At 50.1% G+C, this 14,445-nt stretch overlaps 1 protein-coding gene across 1 annotated transcript in view; it reads right to left on the bottom strand.

The window, feature by feature from the left end:
* The window catches only part of BRWD1 (bromodomain and WD repeat domain containing 1), a 123,346-nt gene that overhangs the window by 32,985 nt on the left and 75,916 nt on the right, over window positions 1–14,445 (bottom strand). The window contains exons 22-27 of the mRNA XM_066598957.1: window positions 14,365–14,426; window positions 11,295–11,484; window positions 10,289–10,411; window positions 3,478–3,585; window positions 3,227–3,351; window positions 1,183–1,265 (exon numbers count right to left, since the gene is read on the bottom strand). Coding sequence (XP_066455054.1) covers window positions 1,183–1,265; window positions 3,227–3,351; window positions 3,478–3,585; window positions 10,289–10,411; window positions 11,295–11,484; window positions 14,365–14,426 — 691 coding nt within the window. The remainder of the gene's footprint in view (window positions 1–1,182; window positions 1,266–3,226; window positions 3,352–3,477; window positions 3,586–10,288; window positions 10,412–11,294; window positions 11,485–14,364; window positions 14,427–14,445) is intronic.

The raw sequence follows: 14,445 nt of genomic DNA, 5'->3' as shown, positions 1-14,445 counted from the left end.
GGAATCTGATATTCTAGCTTTATGTGCAGAGGAAAATAAATGGCTGCAATGTGTGTGTAAAGTGGTACCAACAAGAGGAGCGCTACGGGTGGGCTAGGGTGGAGGAGCTGCCTAGGGCAAGTCTTAGCCAGGTCCAGGCGGTCCACCCCCCACCCTGTGGGGCAAAAGAGCTGCAGGAAAATAGTAAAATTTAAGCGCGACTGATCACTAGAAGCAGAAATTCCACCCCTGAAAGTGGGAATCAGCCAAAATCGTATGGAGGCCAGAGCCGAGTGCCCATCAGAAGGGAATGCCTACTTCTCGTGATGCGATTAGGGCAGGCTGGAAGGAGAAGCGTTCGAGAGATTGGCAACCAAAAGTGCGCGGTGAAGGCCGGAAGGTGAGTCAACCAAAGCCGTGTGGGCAACGCACATCGTCGCGGCTATCGGAAGCAAATTGTACGACCGCCAGGCTCGAAGGAGCGGTTGGAATTCCCCCCAAGCATGCCCAGAGAAGCCCGCCCAATGGGAATGACCACGCCCCTAAAGGTAAGCGCACGGTTCCTCCTCGCACACGGGCTGCCAGAGTCCCAGACGCATGTAGAGTGGGTTGTGAGGGAAAGGGCAGAGGACTGGAGGCAAACTATGGGCCGGCATACTCTCCTTCCCTGGAGAAGAGCCACACGCCACCGCATCCATATCCAGCCTGATCCTTTGCCATTGGTCACCTCGCTTTGGTTGGGAGGAGAGAAGAGGGATCTAAGCAAAAACATCGTTACTGGGGAGTCACAGAAAAGTTAGTGGCAACCCGGATGTCCCTCCTCAATAGCGTAATAGGGGAATCCTGTCACCCTGCGAATCCAAACAGTCCGAGGGGCTCCAGGACATTGAAGACTGCCTCCTATGGAACAATGGATTTATCTGAGCGACTACAGGAGTACAGTGGATAGGAGTCGTCCACCTCCTAGTGGCAGGTGCTATACCCGAGGTCTTCACTGTGTCCCCCAATGACAAAGCCAAGAAAAACAAGCCCCATACAGCTAGGTCAATGGAAACATGAAATATATATAGATTATGGCTCTTGGAACGCAGGGACCGAAAAATGGAAGTGAAAAACTAAATCTGTGAAGGTGTTGGAGACCAGAGCCATCGTGCAGACGCCGGAGAGATATGCATAGAGGAAAGCCAGGTAATGTGAACTTACCTGCCTGCCAATCTGTGCGGCGTGCGTGTTCATACATCTGCCTCAAGACAAGGAAGTCTATCACATCCGGCATGTCGTGGTATCTAAAGAGGAAAAACGCATTAAAATACGCAGCCAAAAGCTAGCTGGTTATTTTATGGACCATCTACTGTACAAGAGCGCCCCTGGCAATCCTCCATCCACAGGAGCATCCGCCATCCTTCACAGCGGCATCGCCGACCGGCTGCCAATACACGTGGGAAGCAGTGCGCAGCCTGAACACTGCAGAGCGTCGGCTGTGATGGGCTTGTTGTCTATCATTTCTGGAGAAGGGCGACGCGCCCGTGATAAGCTGCCTGCCAGTAACAAGCGGGTGGAATGAAGGAGGTGCTGATGGTTCTGGGAGCTTGCCCGCATGAGTACCGCTTCATAGCACTCCAATGGAGACACCGCAGATACTGCAATGAGCTACTTCTCTACACCCGGTCCCCACACCTCAAACATAAGGCCCCGAGCCCACCACCTCATCTTATGTGGGGTCTGTACATGCAGCACCACAGCAGGACTTCCCTATGTGCCGCGGCGGAGTCTTCCTCCCATCCAGTCGTATTCTGACACAGAACGCCCCGGCAACATAACGGAGGTGGAGTCGCAGCTCAGTGCTGCCATCAATGGGCTGGGCGCCATTATCTGTTAGTCCTCGGTTGCAGTAGAAGCAGCCAATGAGCCGGGAGCCGCTGAGAATGGCACAACCGTCAGCGCAGCCATAACATGGTCATTTAGCGCACACTGGCTGCAGGGGGCGCTCACCTAGAAAGCTGCATAGGGGTGTGATCATTTACATAGAAAACCTCGCTGCTGGCTTCATAGGCATGGGAGCTACCTACCCGCACCCATCCAATCCACTTACCCCTTCTCCCCGACTTACTATGCAGGACAGCGAGGCATTATTGGACACCGCTCGGTGCCAACGAGGCCCTTAGGAGTACATTTATACAGTATCACAGTCAGCCCTCCGAGGGCGGCCGTAAGGATGTATTCACACGGGTGTACCGCAGGTATCGGCCACACACGTACGCAACTGGGTGCGTTTTCTGCTGCGTCTTTACACGCTCCATGTACTTATTACAGTATTTTGGCGCATAAATACACACAGAGGACAGGCTTCCATTTTTTTGGTGTGCGCCATGAAAATACGCAAATATGAATAAATCCATTGGAATCAGCAGGTTCTGTTCATGGGAATTACATGCGCAAAAATAAGTGTGCGTCTATAATCCCCAAGACTGATACGGCCCGCGGCGAGCCACACTCCGGGACCAATGTCTAAAAGCTGGTGAAGTTTGCAAAACTTTCTTGGCCTCTGTGCGCCACGCATGCCTGCAAAATGAACGCGACTGTTCCTGCGCCGTACGGAAATAAAGATGCGGTGAATCTGCCCACAACAGGCACGGATGCACTACACATTCTGTCCGAGGTCATGGAGCATGCGCACGACTGAATGCCATGGTGATAACATGGAGACCGCCTGCATGTCACGTTCCCATCATACAGGCGCTGTTGGGGCGGTTACCAGTCTGGTCAGTCCACAACCAGCGGCCCAGCTTGCCCACCGGACAGAATCCTCGTTATTAGCATAAGACGCTGCAACAATCACAGTGCTCATTTTGCAGGCAACTTACTGTTGTAGGTGGCGCTGAGCGACAGCCGGACTCTAGGGGAGCTGGAAGTTGTCACTTGCATCTATGGCACAAAGCATCAAGCAAACATCCCATAGAAGTCAATGCAAATGAAAGTAGTCTTCCTATCTTGTAAGGCGAAGGCACGTCACTAGGACATGCCATCAGTTTATGACAAGTGGGCGGGATCATGAGGATAGAAGGGGCCGCACTGTACATGGCGCTGGAGGGCTTCCTTTACAGGGTGGGGGTCCACAGAGCGCTGCGGCCTCTTCACCAGCTCCTCAGCACCTTGTATGCAGCAGCACCTCGGACATAGATTAACGGATGCAGATAGCAATGACAGAACCTCTAACATCAAAGACACATGAAAACAAAGCACATACTTGAGAGAGAAGGATTGCTCCATGATCTTTCCACTAACATGGTCTATCAGGGCAAGTTTAAGACAGCACAAAGTGGGAGGTCCAATTTCATATCGGATCCCAACAATTTTCACCAATTCCTGGTCCTGGTCAAAAACATAATGGGTTAATCTCTCCGAGACGCGTGGAGGGAAATCCTCTAAATGCAGATATACAAATCCTAAGTCACCTCCAAGACCCCCATAAACTAAGCAGCACAGAAGAGACCTTACCCGAAGCACACACTTCCTCCACGGTTCCTTCAAGGAGTTACCGATACTCAGGTTACTTCTTTGGACGGCGTTGATGTAAGCCTCGTGACCTTGCCGAAAGTAGATGACCTATAAACACAATCTGAGGTCAACGAGAACCAAGTCTTCCACCACGGACAGTTCGAAGAGGGGTTTTCACACAATATCCATACGTTTCCCCAGCGAGGTGGGACCACCAATCCTGAGGACCGGCGGGCGTTACGCACCATTCTCCATTAACCTCTTAGTGACAGATTGCTGTACTTACAGTAACATCTCATTCATTGGGGAACACAGTTCGGACCGCGGGTATAACTGCTGCCACTAAGCAGAAAGTGTTAGCGCCTCCTACTGGCTGTACCCCCCTGCTGGCACCAAGCTGACCAGTCTGTATCGAAGCAGTAGAGAGAGATATAAAAAAAAACACTGTATAAAAACATGAAAAACTGTTACAATGTCCGTGTCATTGTGGGATACAGCTGAAGACCGTGGGATGTTACAGAGTAGTGCCCAGGGGGTTGGGGAAGAATAGAAGCGTACGCATGCAGTTTATGACCGTCTTTAAAACTCCACAACCGAGAGAGGCATCCGTAGATGCAAAAGTGTAGAACTTTGCAAATGTTAGTAGAGGTCCACATAGTGGCCTTACAAATCCGAAGAGCAGAAGCAGCGATATGTACCGCCAAAGAGGCACCCACTGTCGTCGGAGAATGTGCGGTAATGCGAAAGGGAGGCCTCTGCCACTGCTGACCTGATCCAACATATGACAGCCCTGGAAGTCACAAGGCCATCTGAGATAAACAAAAAAAAAGGTAGAGCTCCCTCTCCCCGGATACAAAGCGGAGATGAAGAACGATGTTCATTTTGTTCAAAGCCAACACCCCCCTAGGCAGGAAGGAGGGTGGGGGGGGACGTAATGCAGGACAAGCTTGTCATGATGTAAGCTGGTGAACGGAGACTTGGCCAACAAAGCTGCTAGTTCCGAAACCCAAACCCAACCGATGGAGGTGACCACCACTGAAAAGGCCACTTTCCAGAACAAAAGACTAGCCGGAATGTCTCAGACACAAAGAGAAAAAACTGCAGAGTGCCCAGTACCAATTGAGGTCCCAAGAAGGAACAGAACAGTATGGAGGCACAACGTGAGAGACCCTTGCCCCAGCAGAAACGTACGGACAGCACAACACCCAACCTTTCAGAGAGCAGAGGCCCAAGCTCATATCCAGACCCTCCTAGAGGAAGGAGAGGTGGTGGGATAGGGAGAAGTGCCCAGGATGAAAGTTGTGATCACACCAGTGGAAAAAAAAGTTTTCCAGACCATGGCAGACCCAAGAGGAGGAGGGGTTTTATAGCTTGAATTACGGGTTTCCAAACATCCACAGGCTCTCGGGACCACGGTTTCAACCGCCACACCATTAAACGAAGCATAGACAAGCTAGGGTGGAAGATGGTTGCCACAGTAAAAGATAATCTTCTTGAAGAGGAAGTTGCCACAGAGTTTTAACAAGTAGGTCTACAAAATCCACGTACGGTGCGTGTTGAGGCCAGTCTGGTGCAACAAGAAACACCGGGAAGCCTTCCATTTTGATCTTCCTGGGAAGTCGTGCATGTAGTTGGAAAGGAGCGCAGAAAAGAAGATGAAACTGAAAGTCAGCCTAGAGAATTACGAGGGCAACTACTACTTGAGATTGGGGGGCCCGGGACCTTGACAGAAAAGTTGGGGAACTTTTGATTGATTCTGGACTCCATCAGCATGACATCCAGGTAACATCTTTTACAGAGCTTGAAAGACGTCAAGATATAGCTCCCATTATCCCAGCTGAACTGCCTGCTCAGAACATTAGCTATCTAATTGTCCACACCAGGCATGTGGACCGCCGAGAGTGCTGGAAGGTGAGGTTCAGGCCATGTCAGGATCCTCGCGGCTTCTGCCATGACATGAGTCCTGCCTAGATGATTCATGTACATGACAGCTGTAGCGTGGTCGGTTTAGACCTGTACTGTGAGACCTGTTAGTTGGGGAGCAAACTTTGGAAGCGACAGGAGATAAGCCCAAAGTTGCAAGAAGTTTAATGGTGTAGCAGAATTTTTAACTGTCCAGGGGCCTTGAGTTTCTGCAATGTACCCCTCAGTCAAGGAAACTGGCTTCCATGATGAGGACCTGCCAGTGTAGAGTCAGAAAGAAGCGTCCCAGATGGATCTAAGGGGAGTCCAACCACCAGAGAAGGGAACATTGAAGCTGCAGAGGTAGGCGGATTTCTTGATCAAGAGTCTGCAAATTTGTCCCACCAAGAGAGGATGGTTCACTGAAAAGGCAGAGTGTGAATAGGCCGAAGGGTATTGCCTCAACGGAAGGAGACCAGCAGACCCAGCAGACTTATGCAGTGGTGAGTTGTCATGAGGCTCAGAGTTTGTAGGGAGTGCACCTCTATATGGAGAAAATGTAGCTTCAGGAGTAGGACACAAACTCGTGCCATGTTGGAGAGGCCCAGCAAGTACAGATGAGAAAGGACTTGGGGTGGTGGTGTCCTTGGGTGGTGGACGATCCATCTGAACTTGGATAGAGTGTCCAGTGTGATGGACACTCTCTTCAGGTTATCTAACCGGGTCGGAGCCTTCACCAAGATCTTGAAAGGGCATGAATTGGTATTGTTCAGAAAGATGGCGAGGCAGAGGAGTCACTGATGCGCTGGATCGATGGGGACATGCAGATAGGCATCCTTGATGTCGATGGATGACAGAAACTCCCCCAGTTCCATGGATCCAATGACGAATCTGCAGAAGGATTGAGCAATGACATACTGATCTAAATTCTTTAAATCCAGAGGGGATCTTACAGCGCCAACCTTCATCCTTCTTGGGTACAACAAAGAAATTGGAATAGAATCCCTTGAAGTGTTCAGGACAGGAACAATTTTGCCCCAAGCGAAAAGTGTGAGAACTGAAGCAGCAATCTGGGGTATGGGCAGAAAATTCTATGGAGCAGCCTGAGAAAAAGATCCCCCGAATTCAGGCATCCGAGACATGAGCGAGTCAGGTCTCCTTGAATAGGGAAAGTTATCACCCCACCCTGGATGGCTTAAGTGGACGCCACCATTTACGCGGAACATTTGGTAGAGGACTTTGAGGGCACCAGGAAGGAATAAAAGACAAGACCCTCCTTTGAAACGTGTTTCAAACTTTTCTTATCCAAGGTCCAGGGACTGGAGCAGTAAAAGGAGCAAAACTGAGGTCTTTCTGCGCAGGTCTCGCATGGCTGGCTTTGTTCTGTGGTAGGAGAGAGCCCTTACCACCAGTCGCCTCAGATATAATCTCACCCAATCTGGCGCCGAAGAAGCGAGATCCAAAAAAAGGAAGGCCTGTTTAAGACCTCTTAGGTGTGGCAATCCAGGCCCAGGATTTATGCCACAGAGTTCGGCGAGTAGCTACCTAAGCTGCCAACGCACAAGCCAAGAGTTTGGCCATATACAGGGAGGCTTTGCAGATAAATTTTCCCTCCTGGCAAATATGATCTGCAATGTCTTAATTTTTCTGGATAAGAGGCGCAATAGCTTAGACCATTCAGTAGTGGCTCTACTGACTCAGGTAGAAGCGAAAACAGGTTAACTTGCATAACTCACTGCTTCAGAGGACGTTTTGTCTAGAGATTCCAATTTTTTTGTCATGTATATTCTGAAAGGACAAAGCATAGACCATAAGAAGGGTGGGGCGCTTCCATAAACGCAACACTGGGGGGGAACCACTGGTGGTGAAGACGACCACTTCTTGAATAACTGGATGTCATGTACCCCTTCCCGGAAGAAACACTTTGGTGAAGTATTTGTCGGGAAGGTTCCATTCCGTGGTGAAAATGTTCTCGAGTGGGGAACGTTTTGGGCATCTGAAGGAAAATACTTCCGCAGATGCGGTAGGTGTCTGGTCTTTTACCTGAAGGGTATATTTCACGGTGACTATAAACCATATTAGAGAGAGTCTACATGCCCGTTAGTCATCAAAGTCAAAATTAGAGGAAGACTCAGAAATTTCATCCTTTGATTATAGTCTCTGTAGGAAAGTTCCGACCACGTCCCGAGGGGAACTGGGCAGGATGAAGATGTGGGGGACCTGGAAGACTGCCTCAAGCAAGAAAGCCTTGCCTGCTTCCATGATCTACCACTGGAGCGGTCATGCATGGAGGATTCTTCTCCATAAGATGTGTTAGGGGAAAGTAGACCGGTAATACAATCCAACCTGTCTATGATGGTGGTGGACACTTTAGTAAGGTCAACACTGCACGAAACAGAACGCATCCACTCTGGTTCGGCAGTTGCAGGTAGAATGCGCGGGATGGAAGAAAATTATGACAAATTGGCCAAATTGGCTCAGATTGCCCACATACAAAAGCACACAGTGTGTGGCTCCCCCTGGGTACTGCCTGGAGCCTTCAGCTCTGGAGTTTGACATGCTGCCAAAGACCATGGACAGTAGTCAGTAGAGCACTTCCGTATAGGCCTAACACTAGGGGTACTGCAGGGGAACTAGCTGCCAGATAGAACTTACCTGGTCCAGAGCTGCTCTGGAAGAGGAACTGAAGTGCCATTTGGTCACTGCAAGGTGAAGGAAGTAGCCTGGAAGCACTATTGGGGTCAGCCTGCTGGCGTGAGAAAAGCTAAACCTATTTTATCTAGCACAGGATCTGAGGGTAGGCCTTATGGGTAGAGAAGGGATCCAAACGCAGGACAGGAAATTGGCGTTTGCAAGAGAGGGATTGGAGAAAGAAGAAAATCCTTCCTCTAATTAGGGCTTGGCTGCACCTGGGGAAGCAACTAGCTACACCTTCCTTGCAGAGTGGCCCGTTTAGGCCTGAAGCCAGAGCCTAGATTTGTGCCTGCGCCCCCGCTGGCATGGAGAGCACCACTTATGTTAGCGTATTTGCCCCAAGCAGAATACAGCCCAGCAACTCACAGCCCTCCGCGATCTGGAGCCGGGCATGTGGCAAATGCCGCAGTAAACTCATCAGGTGACCGTGTAGAAACAATGCTGCTGGACCACCTCTGCGCACCACCGCCAGGCCTGCAGTGCATGCCATACGTGGATTGGAATGGGGCAGCAGAGAGAAGCAGCGCTGCTGCAAGCAGTAGCAGCAATGGAAGAACATCGCCCCACAGCCGGACACAGAAAAACCTCTACTCCACTCCCAGGAGAATACAGCAGACTGGGCCGCGGCGCAGCTAGAACCACAACCCCACTCCCCCACCGAGAACATAGCCAAGGCCTCCAAGTAAAATAAGTCACAGGGAAGGAGACTAAAGAGGAGACAACTGCACCCCTATAAAGGTATAAGCGGTACAGTAATCAGGTCCCAGGGCAGCTGGAAGAGTAGGCAGATGGTGGTAGTTGTGGTGGGTGAGAGGGGAATAGAGAGAGATGGATAAGGAGGAGGGGGCTGAATACTTACATTCATGGATGACACTGCTCCAGGAGTGTGTGCTACCTGCCTTTAAGTAGGGAGTCCTCCAGTTCGGAGGGCCGCTATGACTGTCGGGTCCGGGTCAACATACTAGTTAACCACTCAGAAGGTTGGCTTGGTTTACTCCAGTTGGTTGGCAGGGAGGCTTGGTTTACTCCAGTCTGTTCACCCTCCTCAGTGGGGTAACAGAGGGAGTCCAGTGCCAGCCCTGCATACCCAGAGTCTGGAAGGTCACAGATGAAGGCCGGTAACGGAGAGGTCTGCCTCCTGAGGACACTGGTCATCTTGGTGCCTGCAGGAGGGGAATAGCTGGAAGAAGGAGTTAACTGTTTTTTTGCTTAGTGTCCACCTTGTAATGGCAGTAGCCTCGTGTGGCGCAGAGTGTAAGCTCTCGCTCATGACCTGAAGGTTGCCGGTTCAATCCCCATATGGTTCAGGTAGCCGGCTGAAGGTTGACTCAGCCTTCCAGCCTTCCAAGGTCGGTCAAATGAGTACCCAGCTTGGTGGGGGGTAATTAATAAATAAATTACCTGAAAGCGCTCCAGAATAGGTTGGCGCTATACAAATAACAAGATTTATTTTTTAACAAGTAGCGATACCCACGTTTTCAGCTGGAAATTTAGGAAAATAAAGCAGCAATTATGGCATTAAGTTTGTTCCCCTCCCAAAAAACGTATTAAAACCAATCCAAAAGTTACACGTACCTCACACTGATACCAATAAAAACTAACTCTTCCTGCAAAAAACAAGCCCTGCCAGCTCCACTGCCAGAAAAATAAAAATGGTAAGGGGCTCAGAATGCAGCCATGCAGGTTAAATGGTTTTTCTATGAAAACAGGTTTTTGCTATGCAAAAGGTAAAAAAAAAACAGTATCTATACAAAATTAGTATCCCAGTAATCGTGCCGATCCAGATCACGTGCTCAGGTTACGCTTCCCGAATGGTGACCACCATAAAAACAATACACTGTGGGGGAATCTCCGCACAAAAAAAATAAATAAAAAATTAACAGAAGTACAAATACAACACACCTGTACCCCCAGAGTGGTGGCATTCAAATATACACCATGTCCTCCAAAACCCCGCACAAGCCCTCATATGGTGACGCCAAGAAGCTATGGCTCTTGCAAAGTAACAATGAATATTGCTTGGTTCTTAAGGCACAATAAGCCGGTCACTAAGGGGTTAACATGAATGGGAGATACAATATAATTCACTCAGGGTCACGCCTATTTCTGGGTTTGCAGGTGCCCCATTGGTCAGACCCGCACCAATCACTTCTATGGTATTTCCAATTGTCTACATAAAGCAAGTTCATACAGAAAAAGTAAACTCCAAACTCACTTCATCTCCCATCTGAGGGACAAAAGGGGAGCGCCGGGGGGTCGTATCCGTGATCCAACTAGACGGACGCCAGTCGTTTGAGACTTCTCTGTTTAGTGGAACTCTCTCAGGCAATCTCGCTGTCTGTAAACAGAATATAAGGAGCAGTCTGCATCAAAATACTAACAACCACATGTCCGTGAGTGAGTTACATGCTCCGCCCCTGATCACATGATGGAGACGACATAAAAGGTCCTAAAACATGCAGTCCCTGACAGCAGCCATGTGCTTACAGGACCTGTGATGTTACCGTCTTGTGATCAGTCACCTTCGCTCTGTGTCCGTGAGTGAGTCCCATGTGCCGCTTCTGACATCACAGGTCCTTCAACCCTTTGCAGATTACAGGCTGACTACATCCCCTACAACCCCCCGCGGCCTCAGTTATGGAATACTAACGACCACCTGTCTGTAAGTGAATGACTGCGTGAGTTACATGTGAAGATGCCACAGTCATGGGATCAGGCACCGGGGCTCTGAGCATCGTCCCCGATAACATGACGGTGACCTCATCACAGGTCCTTCCCTTTATTAAAAACCTGTAGAGCCGAATAGCAGCCGTGTGCTTATTGCACCTGTGATGTCACCATCATGCGGAAGGAGTCCGCAGTGAGATGATTAGGGGGTGATCAATGTTGTATGAGATGAAAAGAGCACAAAGCGCAGAGCTGTGCGGTGCGGTGCACTGCTCTGCTATAACTTCCTAAAAATTATACGCGCAGCCCCACAACCTGGGAGGCACCCTACGCGCAGCCCCACAACCTGGGAGGCACCCTACGCGCAGCCCCACAACCTGGGAGGCACCCTACGCGCAGCCCCACAACCTGGGAGGCACCCTACGCGCAGCCCCACAACCTGGGAGGCACCCTACGCGCAGCCCCACAACCTGGGAGGCACCCTACATACAGGATTGATATTGACTGACAATCACATGTTGTGTCTTGAACGGCGGGTGGCAGCCCCACTTCACCTCGTTTTTGGGACTTTTCCTCTGCTTTCTGGGGGTGGACTTCTCTTCTGTGGATTCCTCCCCTGCTGAACTCTCAGTCTCGGAGCTGCTCACCAGCTTCTTCACTCTACGTCGTGTGGCATTACGGCTTGGTGGATGGAGATTGATTCCAGCGTCTGTTGTCCAATCAGAATACTCACTGGTCAAGTCACTACGACAGAGAAAGCAAGAGGTAACTTATAATCCTCGGGCTAGTGTAATAAGTCTGAAGGAACAGCCTAATGGATTGTATGGAGGCCTCAGTGCACAATGCGTCCAAGAAGTCTTCACGCCCCTCACTGCGCTACATTTTATGTTGTGGCCTTGTGTTCCATCATTCTGCACTCAGAACCCCATAATGACAAAGAGACAACAACCGGAGAAATCTTCGTACATTTAAAAAAAATATATAAAAAAAAAAACAAAAGCCTCCCCTTCTGCGTTGACATAAGAATTCACACCCTTTGGTATGAAACGTGAATTTAGTTCTGGGGCCTCCAATTCCTCTTAATCATCTTTGAAATGCTTCTAGATTGGAGTCACCGGTGGTAAATTCAGCAGATTGTACATAGGACCCCCCTTGTCTATATAAGGTCTCACTGCTCACAATGCAGATCAGAGCCAAAACCAAGCCATGAGGAGGACAGAACTGCCTGTAGAGCTCAGAGACAAGATTGTGTGGAGGCGCAGATCTGGAGAAGCTGCAAAAACCATCTGCCGGCCTAAAAGTTCCCAAGGACCCAGTGGCCCCCATAATACTTACATGGAAAAACAACCAGGACTCTTCCTAGAACCCACGACCCACCAGACTAAGGGGGAGAAGGAGCTCAGTAAGAGAGGTGACCAAGAGCTCAGCGCTCCCCATAATACTTACATGGAAGAGCAACCAGGACTCTTCCTAGATCCGCTGACCCCCAAACTAAAGGAGAGAAGAGTCTTGTAAGAGAGGAGACCAAGAGCCCAGCGGCCCCCAAAATACTTGCATGGAAAAACAACCAGGACTATTCTAGAGCCGCCGACCCCGAAACTAAGGGAGAGAAGGGTCTTGTAAGAGAGGTGGCCAAGAACCCAGCGGCCCCCATAATACTTACATGGAAAAACAACCAGGACTCTTCCAAGAGCCGCCGAACCCCCCAGACTACAGGGGAGAAGGGTCTCAGTCAGAGAGGTGACCAAGAACCCAGTGGCCCCCATAATACTTACATGGAAGAACAACCAGGACTCTTCCTAGATCCGCCGACCCCTCAAACTAAGGGGAGAAGGGTCTTGTAAGAGGGGTGACCAAGAGCCCAGCAGACTCCATAATACTTACATGGAACAACAACCTGGACTCTTCCTAGATCCGCCGACCCCTCAAACTAAGGGGAAGGAGGACCTCGGTAAGAAAGGAGACCAAGAGCCCAAGGGCCCCCATAATATTGACATGGAAGAACAACCAGGACTCTTCCTTGAGCCACCGACCCCCAAACTAAGGGGGAGAAGGGTCTTGTTCAGAGAGGTGACCAAGAGCCCAGCAGCCCCCATAATACTTACATGGAAGAACAACCGGGACTCTTCCTAGAGCCGCCGACCCCCAAACTAAGGAGAGAAGGGCCTAAGTCAGAGAGGTGACCAAGAACCCAGCGGTCACTCTGGTTGAGCTCCAAAGATTGTGTGCAGATGGGAGAAACTTCTGGAAGGTCAACCATCCCTGCAGCCTCCACCAATACGGGCTTTATGGCATTAAAAGGCATGGAAGCCGCCTGGAGTTACCAAAAAGACCCCAAAGAACCCTCAGACTGCGAGAAACAAGGTTCTCTGCTCTGATGATCCCAAGATGGAACTTCTTGGCCTCTAAGCATTCTGTCTAAAAAAAGGAAACCAGGCGCTGCTCATCACTGGCCCAATACCATCCCTACAGTGAAGCCTGGTGGTGGAACATTATGTGGGGGAGGGGAGACCGTTCAGGGGGGATGGAAACCAGGCGCTGCTCATCACCTGCCCAATACCATCCCTACAGTGACACCTGGTGGTGGACCATCATGCTGGGGGAGGGGAGACCGGTCAGGGGGATGGAAACCAGGCGCCGCTCATCACCTGCCCAATACCATCCCTACAGTGAAGCCTGGTGGTGGAGCATCATGCTGGGGGAGGGGAGACCAGTCAGGGTGGATGGAAACCAGGCGCCGCTCATCACCTGCCCAATACCATCCCTACAGTGAAGCCTGGTGGTGGAACATTATGTGGGGGAGGAGAGACCGGTCAGGGGGGATGGAAACCAGGCGCCGCTCATCACCTGCCCAATACCATCCCTACAGTGAAACCTGGCGGTGGAGCATCATGTGGGGGAGGGGAGACCAGTCAGGGTGGATGGAAACCAGGCGCCGCTCATCACCCACCCTATACCATCCCTACAGTGAAGCGTCATGTGGGAGAGGGGAGACCGGTCAGGGGGATGGAAATCAGGCGCTGCTCATCACCTGCCCAATACCATCCCTACAGTGAAGCCTGGTGGTGAAGCATCATGCTGGGGGAGGGGAGACCGGTCAGGGTGGATGGAAAGCTGAATGGAGCAAAGAACAGAGATAATGACCACCTGATCCAGAGTACAAGGGACATTAGACCGGGCAGAAGGGTCACCTGTGTACAGGGGTGTGAATACTTACGTCACTGCAGAATGTGAGGTTTTTACAAAAATAATTTTATACATATACACACACATACATATATATACATATATATATACACACACACACACACACACACACACACACACACACACACACACACACACATATATATATATACATACATACACATACATACACACACACATACATACACACATATATATATATATATACACACACACACACACACACACACACACACACCTCCGGTTCTGTTGTCACTTTGTCATTATGGGTTCCCGAGTGCAGAATGATGGAGGGGTACATACAACAAACTAACCTAACAATGTAAGAAGGGGATTGGCCGCTTTCCGTATAATGTATTCTAGCCTTCATTAGAAGCTGCAGATATGGAGTGGTGAACCTGAGACCTGTGATCTCACCTGGTGTTCCTCCAGTCTTCATCTTCAACAGACTCCTCTGAATTCTCACTCTGATCTTCCATCTGCAAACAAAACATAATT

Source organism: Eleutherodactylus coqui, chromosome 4, assembly GCF_035609145.1.
Source record: "Eleutherodactylus coqui strain aEleCoq1 chromosome 4, aEleCoq1.hap1, whole genome shotgun sequence".
Lineage (NCBI taxonomy): Eukaryota > Metazoa > Chordata > Amphibia > Anura > Eleutherodactylidae > Eleutherodactylus > Eleutherodactylus coqui.
This window is presented reverse-complemented; position numbering and strand designations above follow the sequence as displayed.